This window comes from Eurytemora carolleeae, unplaced genomic scaffold (assembly GCF_000591075.1).
Source record: "Eurytemora carolleeae unplaced genomic scaffold, Eaff_2.0 scaffold309, whole genome shotgun sequence".
Taxonomy (NCBI): domain Eukaryota; kingdom Metazoa; phylum Arthropoda; class Copepoda; order Calanoida; family Temoridae; genus Eurytemora; species Eurytemora carolleeae.
The window spans coordinates 180,535-193,842 of record NW_019396409.1 but is presented as its reverse complement, the minus strand read 5'-3'; the positions used below and the strand labels follow the sequence as shown (position 1 = coordinate 193,842).

Below are 13,308 nucleotides of genomic sequence, written 5' to 3'. Positions count from 1 at the left end.
AGGCCTACGACATAGGAATACAAAGATATAGGATTTAAAAAAGCAGAGTTTGTGGCAAAGACTCAATTCCTTTGCCTCAAATTTTGATTCGAAAACTAAAGAGTAGGAGGATAGGAACAAAGAGTAAGTAGCTAGGGAAGGAGGAGAGGTAGGGAGGAAAGGTACAGAGAGAGAGAAGAAAGGACGGAAGGAGTGGAATGGGTTTGGACAATTTTGATAATTTTTTGTTGAATATTTGATAAAATTAATGACCGACGACCTCTACAGGCTAATTAACCCCTAATTACTGAACATATAAATACAAGTATATTCCTAATGACTAGGCCCGGACACTGTACAGGGTTAAGCAGGGAGCAGTAGGGTGCTTATTATCATCATTTCGCTAATTTTATTACACCTGTTAAGATAAGTCGTAAAAATGAGTAAATGAGTTTCAAAATTATGAGTTGATAATTATAGGTTTGATGAGACCTGCGGACCTTTGCAAATCTGAAGCATATTATTATTATTATTTTTTTTTGCAAGTTAAGCTTAATTACTGACCATTCATTTAAGTACATTAAACTATATTTAAAGTGCAAAGGGAGTAAGGAATAGAAGGGAGATAAAACTGACGCGGTTCGCCCTACCATATGATTATACATGCTTTGCAGACGAGTACTCCATTTGTATAAGAAGTATTTGTCTGATGTACATTTACTGCGTATACAATAACCTATTCTGAACATTTCATATACAAATGGAGTACTCGTCTGCAAAGCATGTAAAATCATATATGGTGGGGCGAACCGCGTCAGTTATAGCTCCCTTCTATTCCTTACTCCCTGTCATACGTACAGGGGGTTAAAGGCCGGGTGTTCATAAATAAAAGATTAAAAACAGTCTTTTCAGATTTTGGTGACAGAAGAAATAAGTTCATAGAAAAATGGTTTTAAGGCATTTTTTCTATCGGGATGGTGTAAAAATGGGATGAACCTGTTAAACTTAAATTTTTTATTTGTTGGCATATATACGTTTTATTTTAGTAAAAAAGTACAAAAAACAACTCCGTAAGTTTAAGATTATTAAATTATTGGACAAAACACGATTAAATTCGAATAAAAAACCGAATAAATCTCGCCCTGATTATTTCCTCCCCACCCCCTCTCCTTGGTTCAAAGAGAACCAATTATGCTGACTGCTGCAGAGGATAAAACCTGACTCCATCTTAAATACAAATAAATGCCCACAGGATGAACAAATATACAGATATTAAAAAATGAAGAAATATTTATCTTACAGATCAAAATGGAGAACAAGCTTGACCTTAGATGAGGAATAAGTGAAAGAAGGAGACAGTTTGAAAGAAAATCGGATGGAAAAAGGGAAATAGGATTAATATTGTGGGAAAAAAAGAGTGGTTTGGGAATAAATGAAAAATTATCTAGGGTAAGTCGAGAAAAAGAGAAGAAGAACAAGAAGAAAAAGATAATTTGAATTTACAGAAATAATGAACGAAATCAGAAAAAAAAGAGTCGAAGAGTTAAAGAGATAGGAAAAAATATTTCAGAAGAAAACCACCTAAGAATAACTATGGAATAAAAAACTGGAAGAAAAACAAGACAAGTATTATGCTGAAAAAGTTGATAAGTAGGGATAACTCGACAGAACCCAAGGATGGAGCTGAACCCTATCCGTCCTATAGCTCCTATACCTCCTCAACCCCCCGGAGAAACCTGAAACCTGCCTCCACTAAACCCAAGAACCCTAGCCAACCAATACCAATCAGTAACTCCAGTTATTTAAGACTTGAAGATAGAGGAATGAATATTATAAACTCTGGTTTCAACTCTAGTGAATCCACTCCTAGAGAAGGTTTCAACCATTCTCCAGGCGTTGATCAAATACGACAGCTCTATTCTACACCCAGAAAAGAGTTCCAGAACATCCATAATTTGGGGGTAAACATTTCATGTTAAAGATAAAGACCTCTGGTATCATCTTTTTTTTGGTTCTTTCTAGGTCTCTTCTAGGTCTTTTCTAGGTCTCTTCTAGGTCTCTTCTAGATCTCTTCTAGGTCTCTTCTAGGTCTCTTCTAGGTCTCTTCTAGGTCTCTCCTAGGTCTCTTCTAGGTCTCTTCTAGGTCTCTTCTAGATCTCTTCTAGGTCTCTTCTAGGTCTCTTCTAGGTCTCTTCTAGGTCTCTTCTAGGTCTCTTCTAGGTCTCCTCTAGGTCTCTTCTAGGTCTCTTCTAGGTCACTTCTAGGTCTCTTCTAGGTCTCATTTTATATTTTTTTCTAGCTAGACGGATAATACTATTACTACTACGGTTATATATATTGTACAGTGATCAGTGATCAGTGTGTAGTGTACAGTGTTCAGTGTGCAGTGTGTAGTGTATATATATATGAGGATGAGAAGAATAATACAGATGATACTATTCTACGGATATATATATACAAGAGAATGAGAAGAATGATACAGATGATATGTGTAAAAGATTTGAAATAAATGAACCTGGAAAATGAGAACAATAGTTCTATTGTACAAAACGTATATTAAATAGTATATCATGGTTAGAATCATAAGATTCATCTTAACCTTCATCACAACCTAACCTTCTTCCTTCCCCCCTCCTCTTACCACCATCATATGCTCTCCCCTATTATTACCCTCCTTCTTTCCTCCTCTCCCCTTAAATTTCAACCCCATGACAATAAAGAAAATAAACAAGCAAAAATAATAATTAGATTTTATACTAATGACATCATAGGAGAAGGAGACTTGTTTGTTGTCTCAAATCCCTGATAATTATCTAAGATTACCTCCAGATAATTGCATAATCATGAACCCCTAAACCAAATATTATAATATATATATATATACAATATATATAAGTATATGCAGTATAAAATCTGACGGAAAATATCGAAATCCTGACGGTAAATATCGAAGTCCTCACGGGAAATAACGAAGTCCTGACGGGAAATATCGAAATCCTGACGGGGAAATATCGAAACCCTGACGGGAAATATCGAAATCCTGTTGGGAAATATCGAAATCCTGACGGGAAATATCGAAATCCTGACGGGAAATATCGAAATCCTGACGGGAAATATCGGAATCCTGACGGGAAAAATCGAATTCCTGACGGGAAATATCGAAATCCTGACGGGAAATATCGAAGTCCTGACGGGAAATATCGAAGTCCTGACAGGAAATATCGAAGTCCTGGCGGGAAATATCGAAATCCTGACGGAAAATGTCGAAATCTTGACGGAAAATTATTTGAATCCTAATTCCTAACTCAAAATTTTCAAATCTTAACGAAGAATCGTTATCCTGTCGAAATCTGAGTCTGAGGGAAAATATTTTAATCTTGACGGCAAATATGACGAAACCTGTTTAAATTCTCTCTGAAAAATTGAAAACTTGAAAACAATAAAAATGAAAATACAACTTTAAAATATATACTTGTAATTAAAAATATATTTGTATAGGATGAGAAGGAAGAGGAGCAGAAAAATAATGATGAAAGGTTGGAGCTCAGAGAAGATCAATCAAACGATGCTAGAATCGGATCTATTGACAAGCTCACAAATCCCGGTTTGGAAACCTGGGTTGGAAGTGAACCCAACCGGTCACTTGACACCCTTCCAGCAAATGACTGGATGTTGATCAATGACCGAGCAGAAAAAGATGGGTCTTCATCAAATTTGTCAACTGAAAATCATGAAACTAAGGTATCTATTTTACACAGGGTTTAGTTTATGCACAAACTCTTATTTTCTAATCACTATATTTTTGCAGTATGATGTCATACACCTTTGATATTTCAAACCACAAAATCTGCTATATCAAAAAGTATAAGTTTACAATATGAAAGAATTTCACCATAGAGATTTGCAAATGTATAGGTATTAGAAAATTTGAGTTTGTTGCAAAAACTTAGTTTCTTTCAATAAATTAATGATTTAAAATGAACTGATTGTACGATATATTCTTTTTAAAAATCCGTTTATTAAAAACTAAAACATAATTATTTTCAATTTTCTCTATTTGAGGTGACTGCTGGAAAACATATTATATTTATCTGAAACACTTTTCAAGCTAAAACAAAAACGAAAATATTTTCAACATTATTGATACTTACCACAGTGATCAAAGGTTGCAAAAATCTATGAGCATTTTATTAATTACAAACAAATGCATTGTAGTTTCACCATTGTTAAACATTTTTTTAACAAATATTTTGTCTAGAACTGTGATAGCTCAACGAAGGAAAAGACCGCCATGGTGACGTCAGAGAAAGAAAAAAATGATCTTCTGATCATTTCAGAGAAAGACATTGTTGAAAGAGCCCTTCAGGGATACTCCAGTCTTTCAATAATTTTTATTTTTAAAAGTTTTTTTTATGGTGTTAATCTTGAGAAAATGAGATGAACAAAGCTTTGCACTTTCAAACTTTTCTTTGTTTAAAAGAATTCATCATCATTTTTTATAAAAGAGAAAATATATTTTTTTTCTTCATCACTGTTTTATTTTTACAATTAAGGGGACTGTAAGCGCACTTTAAAGTGACACTCCATGCAAAAATTGGAAACCCTGATTCACAACGGTACCTTTAAAAGCCAGTGGGGCTGGATCTTATAAGCTACCTCTCCGTGTGTATTAGCCTGAGTGTACACTTGGGATAGTTTACTGATAAAGGATGTTAAGAGATTATGGCCCATTCATACAGTACAAATATCAAATATGCAGTACGCTTTGAGTAGTGGATTTTAATAGTTACATGGAAAACAAATTCTCCATTTAAATATTTTCAGAAATCACCCCCGAGTACTGTAATATACAGATTGACCTTTGGAAGTGAAGTACATAGCCTGTACAATTGTAGTAATGGATTAGCGTACATCATCACTCTTTATACTAAAACCTCATTGTTAAAAGCTTTGTCTGATCAAGTAAGAAAAAGATGTGTTTATAATTTCAAAAAACTAATTATTTTCTACTATCTATACAAAAGTGACTTGCACATTTCTACCGCAGAAAAACATTATTATCATAAACAATTTTCAAGCTATAAAAACGATAATATCTTCCACATTATTGATTAGATAAAGGTTCAAGGGTACTGTTGTGAATTGGACATTGCCATCTTTGCATTGAAGGTCTTTAGTAAGAAAAACTTGCTGGTAAATTTCCTTATTATTTTTATAAATTTCCCCCCCCCTCCCTCTATGAACAGGTTTACGGTGTGCTCTGCTTTATATTAAATATTTAAATTTGAACAACTTCTTGTCTTTACCTTGCATATTATTAGCAGTCGTATGAAGTATACTTTATATTATTTTAGAAATACTTCATATTTGGAGATTTCATAAAAAAAATATTAATTACAAAATATACTTTCAAATTTAGTCCTAGTTCAGGGGAGTAAAATATTATTTACCAAATAAAGGAACTGAGTTCGTGCCACACATTCTAATTTTCTATCCTTTATATCTTTGCAACCTGATTTCCTGGACCTTGAATATTTTAAATTATGAATTCTTTTAGATCAAATAGTCAAAGCTGGAAATATTAAACGGTTATAACTTTAGGTTGCAAAGATATAAGGATTATTAAATTTAAGTTTGTGGCAAAGGCTCAATTCAATTCTACAATTGTTAATCATGAATAAAGAATTTATCCTAGTGTCTGTATCCAAATATTTCTGATTTCATCCAGCTGTAAACTTGTTTCTTTCTTTATTCAGACAGAAGACTTTATTCAACCTTGGAATCCTCATATTTAAAGATTCTTAGGTTATCTTAATAGTCTCATCCTGCATGGGTAACATACCCCTGCACCCCCCTTCCCCCCGCCTTGTCGTGTGTGTACTGTAGTATCTGCAGGAGCGTGGATATCGTGTCCGTGAACTGGTTGAGAGTGAACAAGATTATGTATCCGACCTGGCTCAATGTATCCAGTATATCAAGTATATGCGGGAGAGTAAGGAGGAGGAAAACCCGGAGATTCCAATGCCGGAGGATTTAAAGCAGGGGAAGGACAGGATGATCTTCGGGAACCTGGAGAACATATACGAGTGGCACAGGGAGTACGTCATCTTTATGTCTCATCTTTTTATTATTATTATTTAGCTGCTTTTTAGTTATTTCTGTAAGAATATGGTAGAGTCTGCTGAGAGACCTGGGGACCTGGGGAACCTCTTCAAGAAGAGTGAGAGAAGGTTGCAGATGTATGTGGTGTACTGTCAAAATAAACCTAAATCTGAACATATTGTTTCAGAGTACATAGATACGTATTTCGAGGTAAGGCTTTCCTGTACATAGTTGTACTGTACGGTACTTTACCACTCGTAAGCTTTGTAAATTGAATAAAAAATTGGAAAAATTTCAGTTTTGCTTTTTACCTAAAATAAAGCTCATTTATAGCTTAACTTACAGTAGGACCGAAAAAATGTGGAATGGGAAGACGACTGTTAGTCTTAAGTGAATATTTTAAATATTTTAATTAACATAAAACACAGTAGTTGTACACTGTACAGTGTACATAAACCCATTTTACTAAATAACTAATTTGGCAACATCAAATACATATATATATACATATATTATTAACTCGAATTTTAAAATTCTTTTGATTAATTGAGCCAAGTTTTTCACTCTTTGGTTTCTGGCTGGTTGTGGAACACCTGGTAAATAATCCATTTCGTTAATCCACGACATATTGAAAAGTAAATCTATTTCAGGAATTGCGACTGAAATTAGGTTTTAAACTACGACTGACAGATCTTTTGATAAAACCTATTCAACGCCTAACAAAGTATCATATGCTCCTGGAGGCCATTCTTAAATACTCGCTACGTGCCAACTTGAGCGTAGAAGCACGCGCACTAGAGCAAGCGTTTCATGTAATGACCGTTGTTCCAAACCAGGCCAATGATATGATGGATATAGGTCGTCTTCAAGGATTTGAGGTAAATTGGAAAACACATATTTTTCAATTTAATAATATTATTCTATTTTCAGTAACCTATAATCACAGATAAATTTCGTGTAACATTCCATTTAAAAAGGGGGTAATGCCCGTTTAATAATGGTCTTACTCCATTAAACCGTTAAATGATCAATAATTATTTTCTAGATTTAAAAATTTTTGATTCTGAAAATTTGTAACAAATATCACAGAAACCAAACAATTGAAAATAACCTAGTTTAGAAGAGAAACTGATGGGTATCACATACATTGTAGATCAAACAAAACTTTTGACATGCAACTAAATAAAGGAGAGTCATTATATTATTTTTCAATGGGAAAGGGAGTGTTCGCGAAAAATGAAAGGGGGTAAGCAAGGATCCAGCTACTTGCCCTTTATGTATTATTTCTACAACGCCCTGTTAATTCAATAATTTAGGGAAAGATAGTGGCTCAGGGTAAACTACTTCTCCGAGGTCCTTTACTGTGTGCCGAGGATCCAGGTCCTAATTCCAGGTTTAAGGAGATGACCGTCTTCTTGTTCGAGCAGATCATCATCTTCTCAGAAACTGTCGGGAAGAAAACACAGTTTACTAGTCCAGTGTACATATACAGGGCTCATATACAGGTACAGTTTATGTACAGTTTACTAGTCCAGTGTACATATACAGGGCTCATATACAGGTACAGTTTATGTACAGTTTACTAGTCCAGTGTACATATACAGGGCTCATATACAGGTACAGTTTATGTACAGTTTGCTAGTCCAATGTACATATACAGGGCTCATATACAGGTACAGTTTATGTACAGTTTACTAGTCCAATGTACATATACAGGGCTCATATACAGGTACAGTTTATGTACAGTTTTTGTATAAACGATGTGTTTTGAAATGCATATGTCTGAAGTAAAATAACCGACATTGTATATATTTACTTCAGGTCAACAAAATGTACGTTGAGGAAAGAATAGAAAATGATCTAGAGAGAAGATTGTTTAGCGTACAAAGTACAGACCCGGTGCGACCCGCCATCATGTACTTGTGCCAGGCAGAGGACGGGCCAGGTTGGGACAAATGGACAAGTTGTCTTCGTCGCCAGCTTCAGACCCAGCTCGACTTTTTAAAGGCTCTCCAAGCCCCAATAGCTTACCATAATAGCCTGTCAAAACAGTTGTAAGTATCTTATTCTAAAAACAAATGTGTCCATGGTAGAATTTTGATTTGGTTTTGACTTGTAGTTATTGAATGATTATTAGGGTAAACCAGTAGGATTCATAAAACTCGTAAAGTAAAGTAAAGTAAAAAATCTGTTATAAGACTCAATTCAGACTTAATTCATGATTTTAAATAGTCCAAGGAACACAAACACAGCAATTGAACATTGTACATAGAATCATTTTACTCAATGAATTACGTTTCAAACCTATTTTTGTGTTACATCAAATACTACACATTTCTTTAATGTCGTCTTTCTTCTTCCCGTTTTTAAGGGTTCCACTGTAATAACTATAAAAAGAATTCTCTATAATTAAAGATAAAGTTGAGATTATCTTTAAAATATGTTTACGATATAAGTTGGGATTATCTTTAAATTATGTTTGGGATAAAGTGGGGATTATCATTGAACTATGTTTGTTTATAATTGGCATAAAGTTGGTATTATATCTTTAAATTATGTTTATGATTGGGTTCAAGATGGTATTATCTATAAACTATGTTTATGATTGGGATAAAGTGGGGATTATCATTGAACTATGTTTATAATTGGCATAAAGTTGGTATTATATCTTTAAATTATGTTTATGATTGGGTTCAAGATGGTATTATCTATAAACTATGTTTATGATTGGGATAAAGTAACTATGTTTATAATTGGCATAAAGTTGGTATTATCTATAAATTATGTTTACGATTGGGTTCAATATGGTATTATCTTTAAGTTATGTTTATGATGTTTATGATTGGGATAAAGTTGGATTTATAAGCACAAAAATGGCAGTGGACATTTTGGAAATGGCAGGACCTTCCGACTAGAACTATTCTGTGAATATTGTTTCATAAAAAAATATTGCTAAAATCAGGTTACCAATGTTGAATCCTTTGAAGTCATCAATCAATTTACATTCCGGGTTATTTAGAATACCATTGGACTATGTAGAGTTAGTTAAATTATGTTTGATTAAATTTGAATTTAAAGTTTGGATTTCGTTTGAGTTAAGTTGGAAATATAATGACGTCATATGAACAGGATCCAATATCAATTTCAAAATAAAAATTTAAAATATTTTACTATTATTTTATTTTCAGTTCTCTGTCAGATTTAAACGAGCATTGGGACGTGAACTCCCACCATAGATCTGTTTCAGGAATGGGATTTGGGAATAATAATAAACAAAATTTTGTTGTTGTTTTAAATGCACTTAACCCCCCCCCCCCCCCGGGGAGTGTATACAGGATTTGTTCATGGGGGGGGGGGAGCTTGAACCCGATTTTTCTTTACGGGGGATCTGAAGCCCACCCAAAGATAATATATATATAGATATGCAGACAGGTATAAATTTAGAGGTCTTGAGAAAATGTGCAAACAGCACCATCTCTGTCGTACGCATGGCATTTTATCCTCTGGATTGTTGCTAATTTATCACTTTGTTTATGCGTGATAACACTAAATGCGTACTATAGTATCAACAATGTATACTGCATATTGTACTTAATGAAACAAATTAATCAATGCAAATAAAACTGAGGTAGGAATTTGACTAGACAAAGTTTAAATGTGCAAGTTGCACTGAATGGCATACGTAGATTAACGCAATTTAAATAAAAATTATGACTATAAAAGTACATCGAGTCTAGGACAAATTACAACTGATCTGATCATAACATAAACAAAACGCGTACTGTATGTTTGTGTTACCTTGAAATTTAATTTTATTGGTCAAACAGGTCCAGATAGCAACACTTGAACTATACAGGATGCAATACGCGTACTGTATGTTTATATAACACAAATGCGTATTTCCTACAGATAGCAGCAAGGGGAGAAAGGAATATAGAAAGTAATCAATTTGCTATAGATGTCTCTCTTTTCACATTTTCTCAGAGGTTCAAAAATTAGTTGTCTGCTACAAGCAATTTAGGAAGGAGGTTTCTACCTGCCTGCATATCTATATATATATTATCTTTGAGCCCACCTTAAAATTATAAATTTACCTAATTCCCCCACCCCTTTTGTATACTCCTCTTTCAAATATTTTAAGCTAAAAAAAACGAAAATCTGAAAATCTATAACTGTCTTAATCGTTAAAAATGCCACTTTTTCCAAATTGTTCCCTTGTTGGTTTAGGGAGTGTGCTCTCCTATCCTGAGCATCTACATTTAGGTAAACTTTCAAGTTACACATTTTTTGCTCACCCCCCCCAAAAAAAAAAAAAAACTTGTCTTAAAAAAAACTTTTTTTGTAACCCCATTTGTGACACACGCTATGGATTATTTTATTTTAATATGAAAAGGATTTTATTTTTTAATTTTCATTGTGTTTTTTGTTTCAGGTGATTCCGTAGACCGAGCTTTATCTCTCCCTGGATCTCCATTATCCCTACTCGGATCCTCCATTATAAAACAAAATGGCGGAGTAGAAAAATCCTCGAGCATGAAAAAATCCACGCTTCCCCGCCCAAAGAAAGCCAGAGCCAATTCAATCACCACAATTTCTTTAGGTAATATTAATCACGTAAAGAATATAACTTTTAATGCGGGGGAAAAATGGCCGAAACACAATAATTTAATTAAAATTAAAATTCATAAAATTTTAATTTTTAGGTAAAATAGGGTTTCTTGACACATTAAGACGAGGGAAACTGAATAGAAGTGGAGATAATCTTCTTGTTAAAGGTGAATACTTTCAGTTACTTTCAATATCATTTTTTCTTTTCAAATTTTCTCTTTTGTATTTTAAAATTGTATTTTTTTTTAAATGTTATTAATCAAAATGAATTGCAAATTTTAAAGCTAAACCATTAAGTCATGCAAAATTAAGTCCTCAAGCTAAATGTTGTGTAACATAAATTTTCAATAAAATTCCGTCATTTTACAAGAAAAAGTAAGAAATTGAGTATTTCATGCACTTTTTTGGGAAAATCCTAAAGTATAAAATTCCGGAGAGATGATGTTTTAATATTTTAGGGAAGGAAGGTGTGAGCAGAGTTTCCTCAACTGAAGAGGACGGAAGTCCTAAGGCTAGTAGAAAAGAGAAAGGATGGGATCCGTTAGCAAGGAGATGGTCTGAGGTTTCATACACAGCTCAACCATTGGTAAGTACTGAGGAGCTCAACCATTGGTAAGTATTAAGGAGCTCAATCATTGGTAAGAACCGAGAAGTTCAATCATCAGAACTGAGGAGTTCAACCATCGGAAAGTAATGAGGAGCTCAACCATTGGTCAGTACTTATAGAGTTCAACCATTGGTCAGTACTGTAGAGTTCAACCATTTATAAGTACTAAGGAATATGTACTGTAAAGCTCAGTTATCGGCAAGTACTTGGTATTGGTAAACGACTTTTGAATAGGAAATACAAAATTGAAAAAAAAAGAAAAAAGGTTAAGAAAAAATCTTAGATAAAAAATAATTTGATGAATAATCTTTATTATTTTAGATGCTGGATAGAGGAGGAGAGAGTCCTGAACTACGGTTAGAAGAGGCAGAAGAGGGGAACAGTGGAGAGGAGAGGGAGGAAGGAGGGAAAGTGGAGAATAAGAAGAAGGGGCGAGGAAATGGAGAGGAGAGGGGGTTGGATGGATTGTTTCTCGCTGGAACTAAAGCTACTGTGCTGGTCAACTTCAGGTAAAAAATTCATAATTCTACTTTATCCAACTTTCTATTGATCTATCTATTTATCTATCTATTCATCTATCTATCAATCGATCTATTGATTTATCTATTTATTGCTATTTTTATCTTTTGATCTATCTATCTATTGATCTTTTATGTAATGATATATCTATATTGATCAATATATCTATTGATCTATCTATCTATTTATCTATCCTCCTTCTATCTATTGATCTATTTATCTATTGATCTATCCTTATTTCTACACTGATAACCAGAAAACTGTAGAAAAGAAAGACGACATTAAAGCAATATTAAAGTGCAGTAGTTGTTGTTACAAAGCAAATAGCTTTACTCGTAAATTAATAATAATTTATTATGTGAAATGGGTCTGTTAACACTGCACAATTGCTGTGCCTCATGTGCCTTAAAGTCAACTTCCTATCCAGAGTTTACTGGTTATCGCTGTATTTAAGTATTTATCAATATCATAACTATCTATTATTTACTATTTTTATAATTCCAATATTTGTAGAGCTGTGAAGATAGAAGAGTTGAGTGTAGTGCGAGGTGAGATAGTTACAATTGTATGCTCTCGTCTATCGAAGGGATATCTAGTCACTAAGGAGGAGGAGAAGGGGAGAGGTTGGATACCTTCCTATACACTTCATCTTCAGACCAGGAGCCCATCCAAACCTAACCATTGGGGGTTCAAGGTTAGGGGGGTTCAGGGGCTTCAGGGAGTTCAAGGTCTTCAAGGGGTTCTAGGAGGATCACACCAGGATACACTTGATGAAACCTTTAATGGAGTAACTGTGCTCATCGAAGAGAATGGAATGAAATCTGGACCAGGAAGCATCCTACCTGGAGTTCAGGCTAAACCTGATAAAACCGTCCGACGAGGTTCTGTTTCTCCAGTACCCGGAGAAGTATACAAGGATAGGCCTCCTAAACATTGTCTAATGGCGACCAAATCTAAATCCTTCTCCTCCCAACCTGATGTTTATAGAAACGGGTTTTTCTTCCCAAAATCTTCTCCAGGCAAGGATTCATCCGGATATCTTGCTCGAGTACTAGAACCTGAACCCGGAGACGAAACTGGACCCGAACCTAGAGCAACATTAAACCTTATTCTGGATTCCAAGGACCCAGGTGCTAGTGAACCAGCAGGAGTAAAGGGGTTAAAAACTTCTAAACACGAAGACTTAGTAAACCATGACAGTCTTGAATTACATGAAAATTCTTCGTCAGCTCACACTAAAGACAATGACAGTGAAGCTATGGAAGAAAGAACTGACAAGGTTGATTCGGACTTTGAAACAGATAAAAATGTCAACCTTGAGGCAAGTGTTTATGTCAGACCAGATCTCGAGACTAAAAATGTTGATGAGCCGTCTCCGAAACGGTTTACAGCTTCTCTAAATGTTTGCATAAAGCCTAGATAAATCTAGAATGTTTATATTAAAATTTTACATTTGTCGTGAAGAAATATAAATATATGAATGTTTACACTCA

At 34.2% G+C, this 13,308-nt stretch overlaps 1 protein-coding gene across 3 annotated transcripts in view; it reads left to right on the top strand.

The window, feature by feature from the left end:
- The window catches only part of LOC111702734 (triple functional domain protein), a 34,626-nt gene extending 21,318 nt beyond the window's left edge, over positions 1-13,308 (top strand). For 2 of the 3 annotated variants that reach the window (XM_023474509.1, XM_023474511.1), the window contains 14 exons: positions 3,478-3,720; positions 4,238-4,345; positions 5,875-6,077; positions 6,132-6,291; positions 6,732-6,959; positions 7,398-7,586; positions 7,903-8,135; positions 9,270-9,328; positions 10,309-10,344; positions 10,514-10,681; positions 10,785-10,856; positions 11,148-11,275; positions 11,618-11,805; positions 12,329-13,308. In XM_023474509.1, the coding sequence (XP_023330277.1) occupies positions 3,478-3,720; positions 4,238-4,345; positions 5,875-6,077; positions 6,132-6,291; positions 6,732-6,959; positions 7,398-7,586; positions 7,903-8,135; positions 9,270-9,328; positions 10,309-10,344; positions 10,514-10,681; positions 10,785-10,856; positions 11,148-11,275; positions 11,618-11,805; positions 12,329-13,238 (2,925 nt within the window). In that variant the 3' untranslated portion in view covers positions 13,239-13,308. Of the gene's footprint in view, positions 1-1,255; positions 1,941-3,477; positions 3,721-4,237; positions 4,346-5,874; positions 6,078-6,131; positions 6,292-6,731; positions 6,960-7,397; positions 7,587-7,902; positions 8,136-9,269; positions 9,329-10,308; positions 10,345-10,513; positions 10,682-10,784; positions 10,857-11,147; positions 11,276-11,617; positions 11,806-12,328 lie in introns of those variants that run through there. The other variant, XM_023474510.1, reaches the window with a different exon arrangement.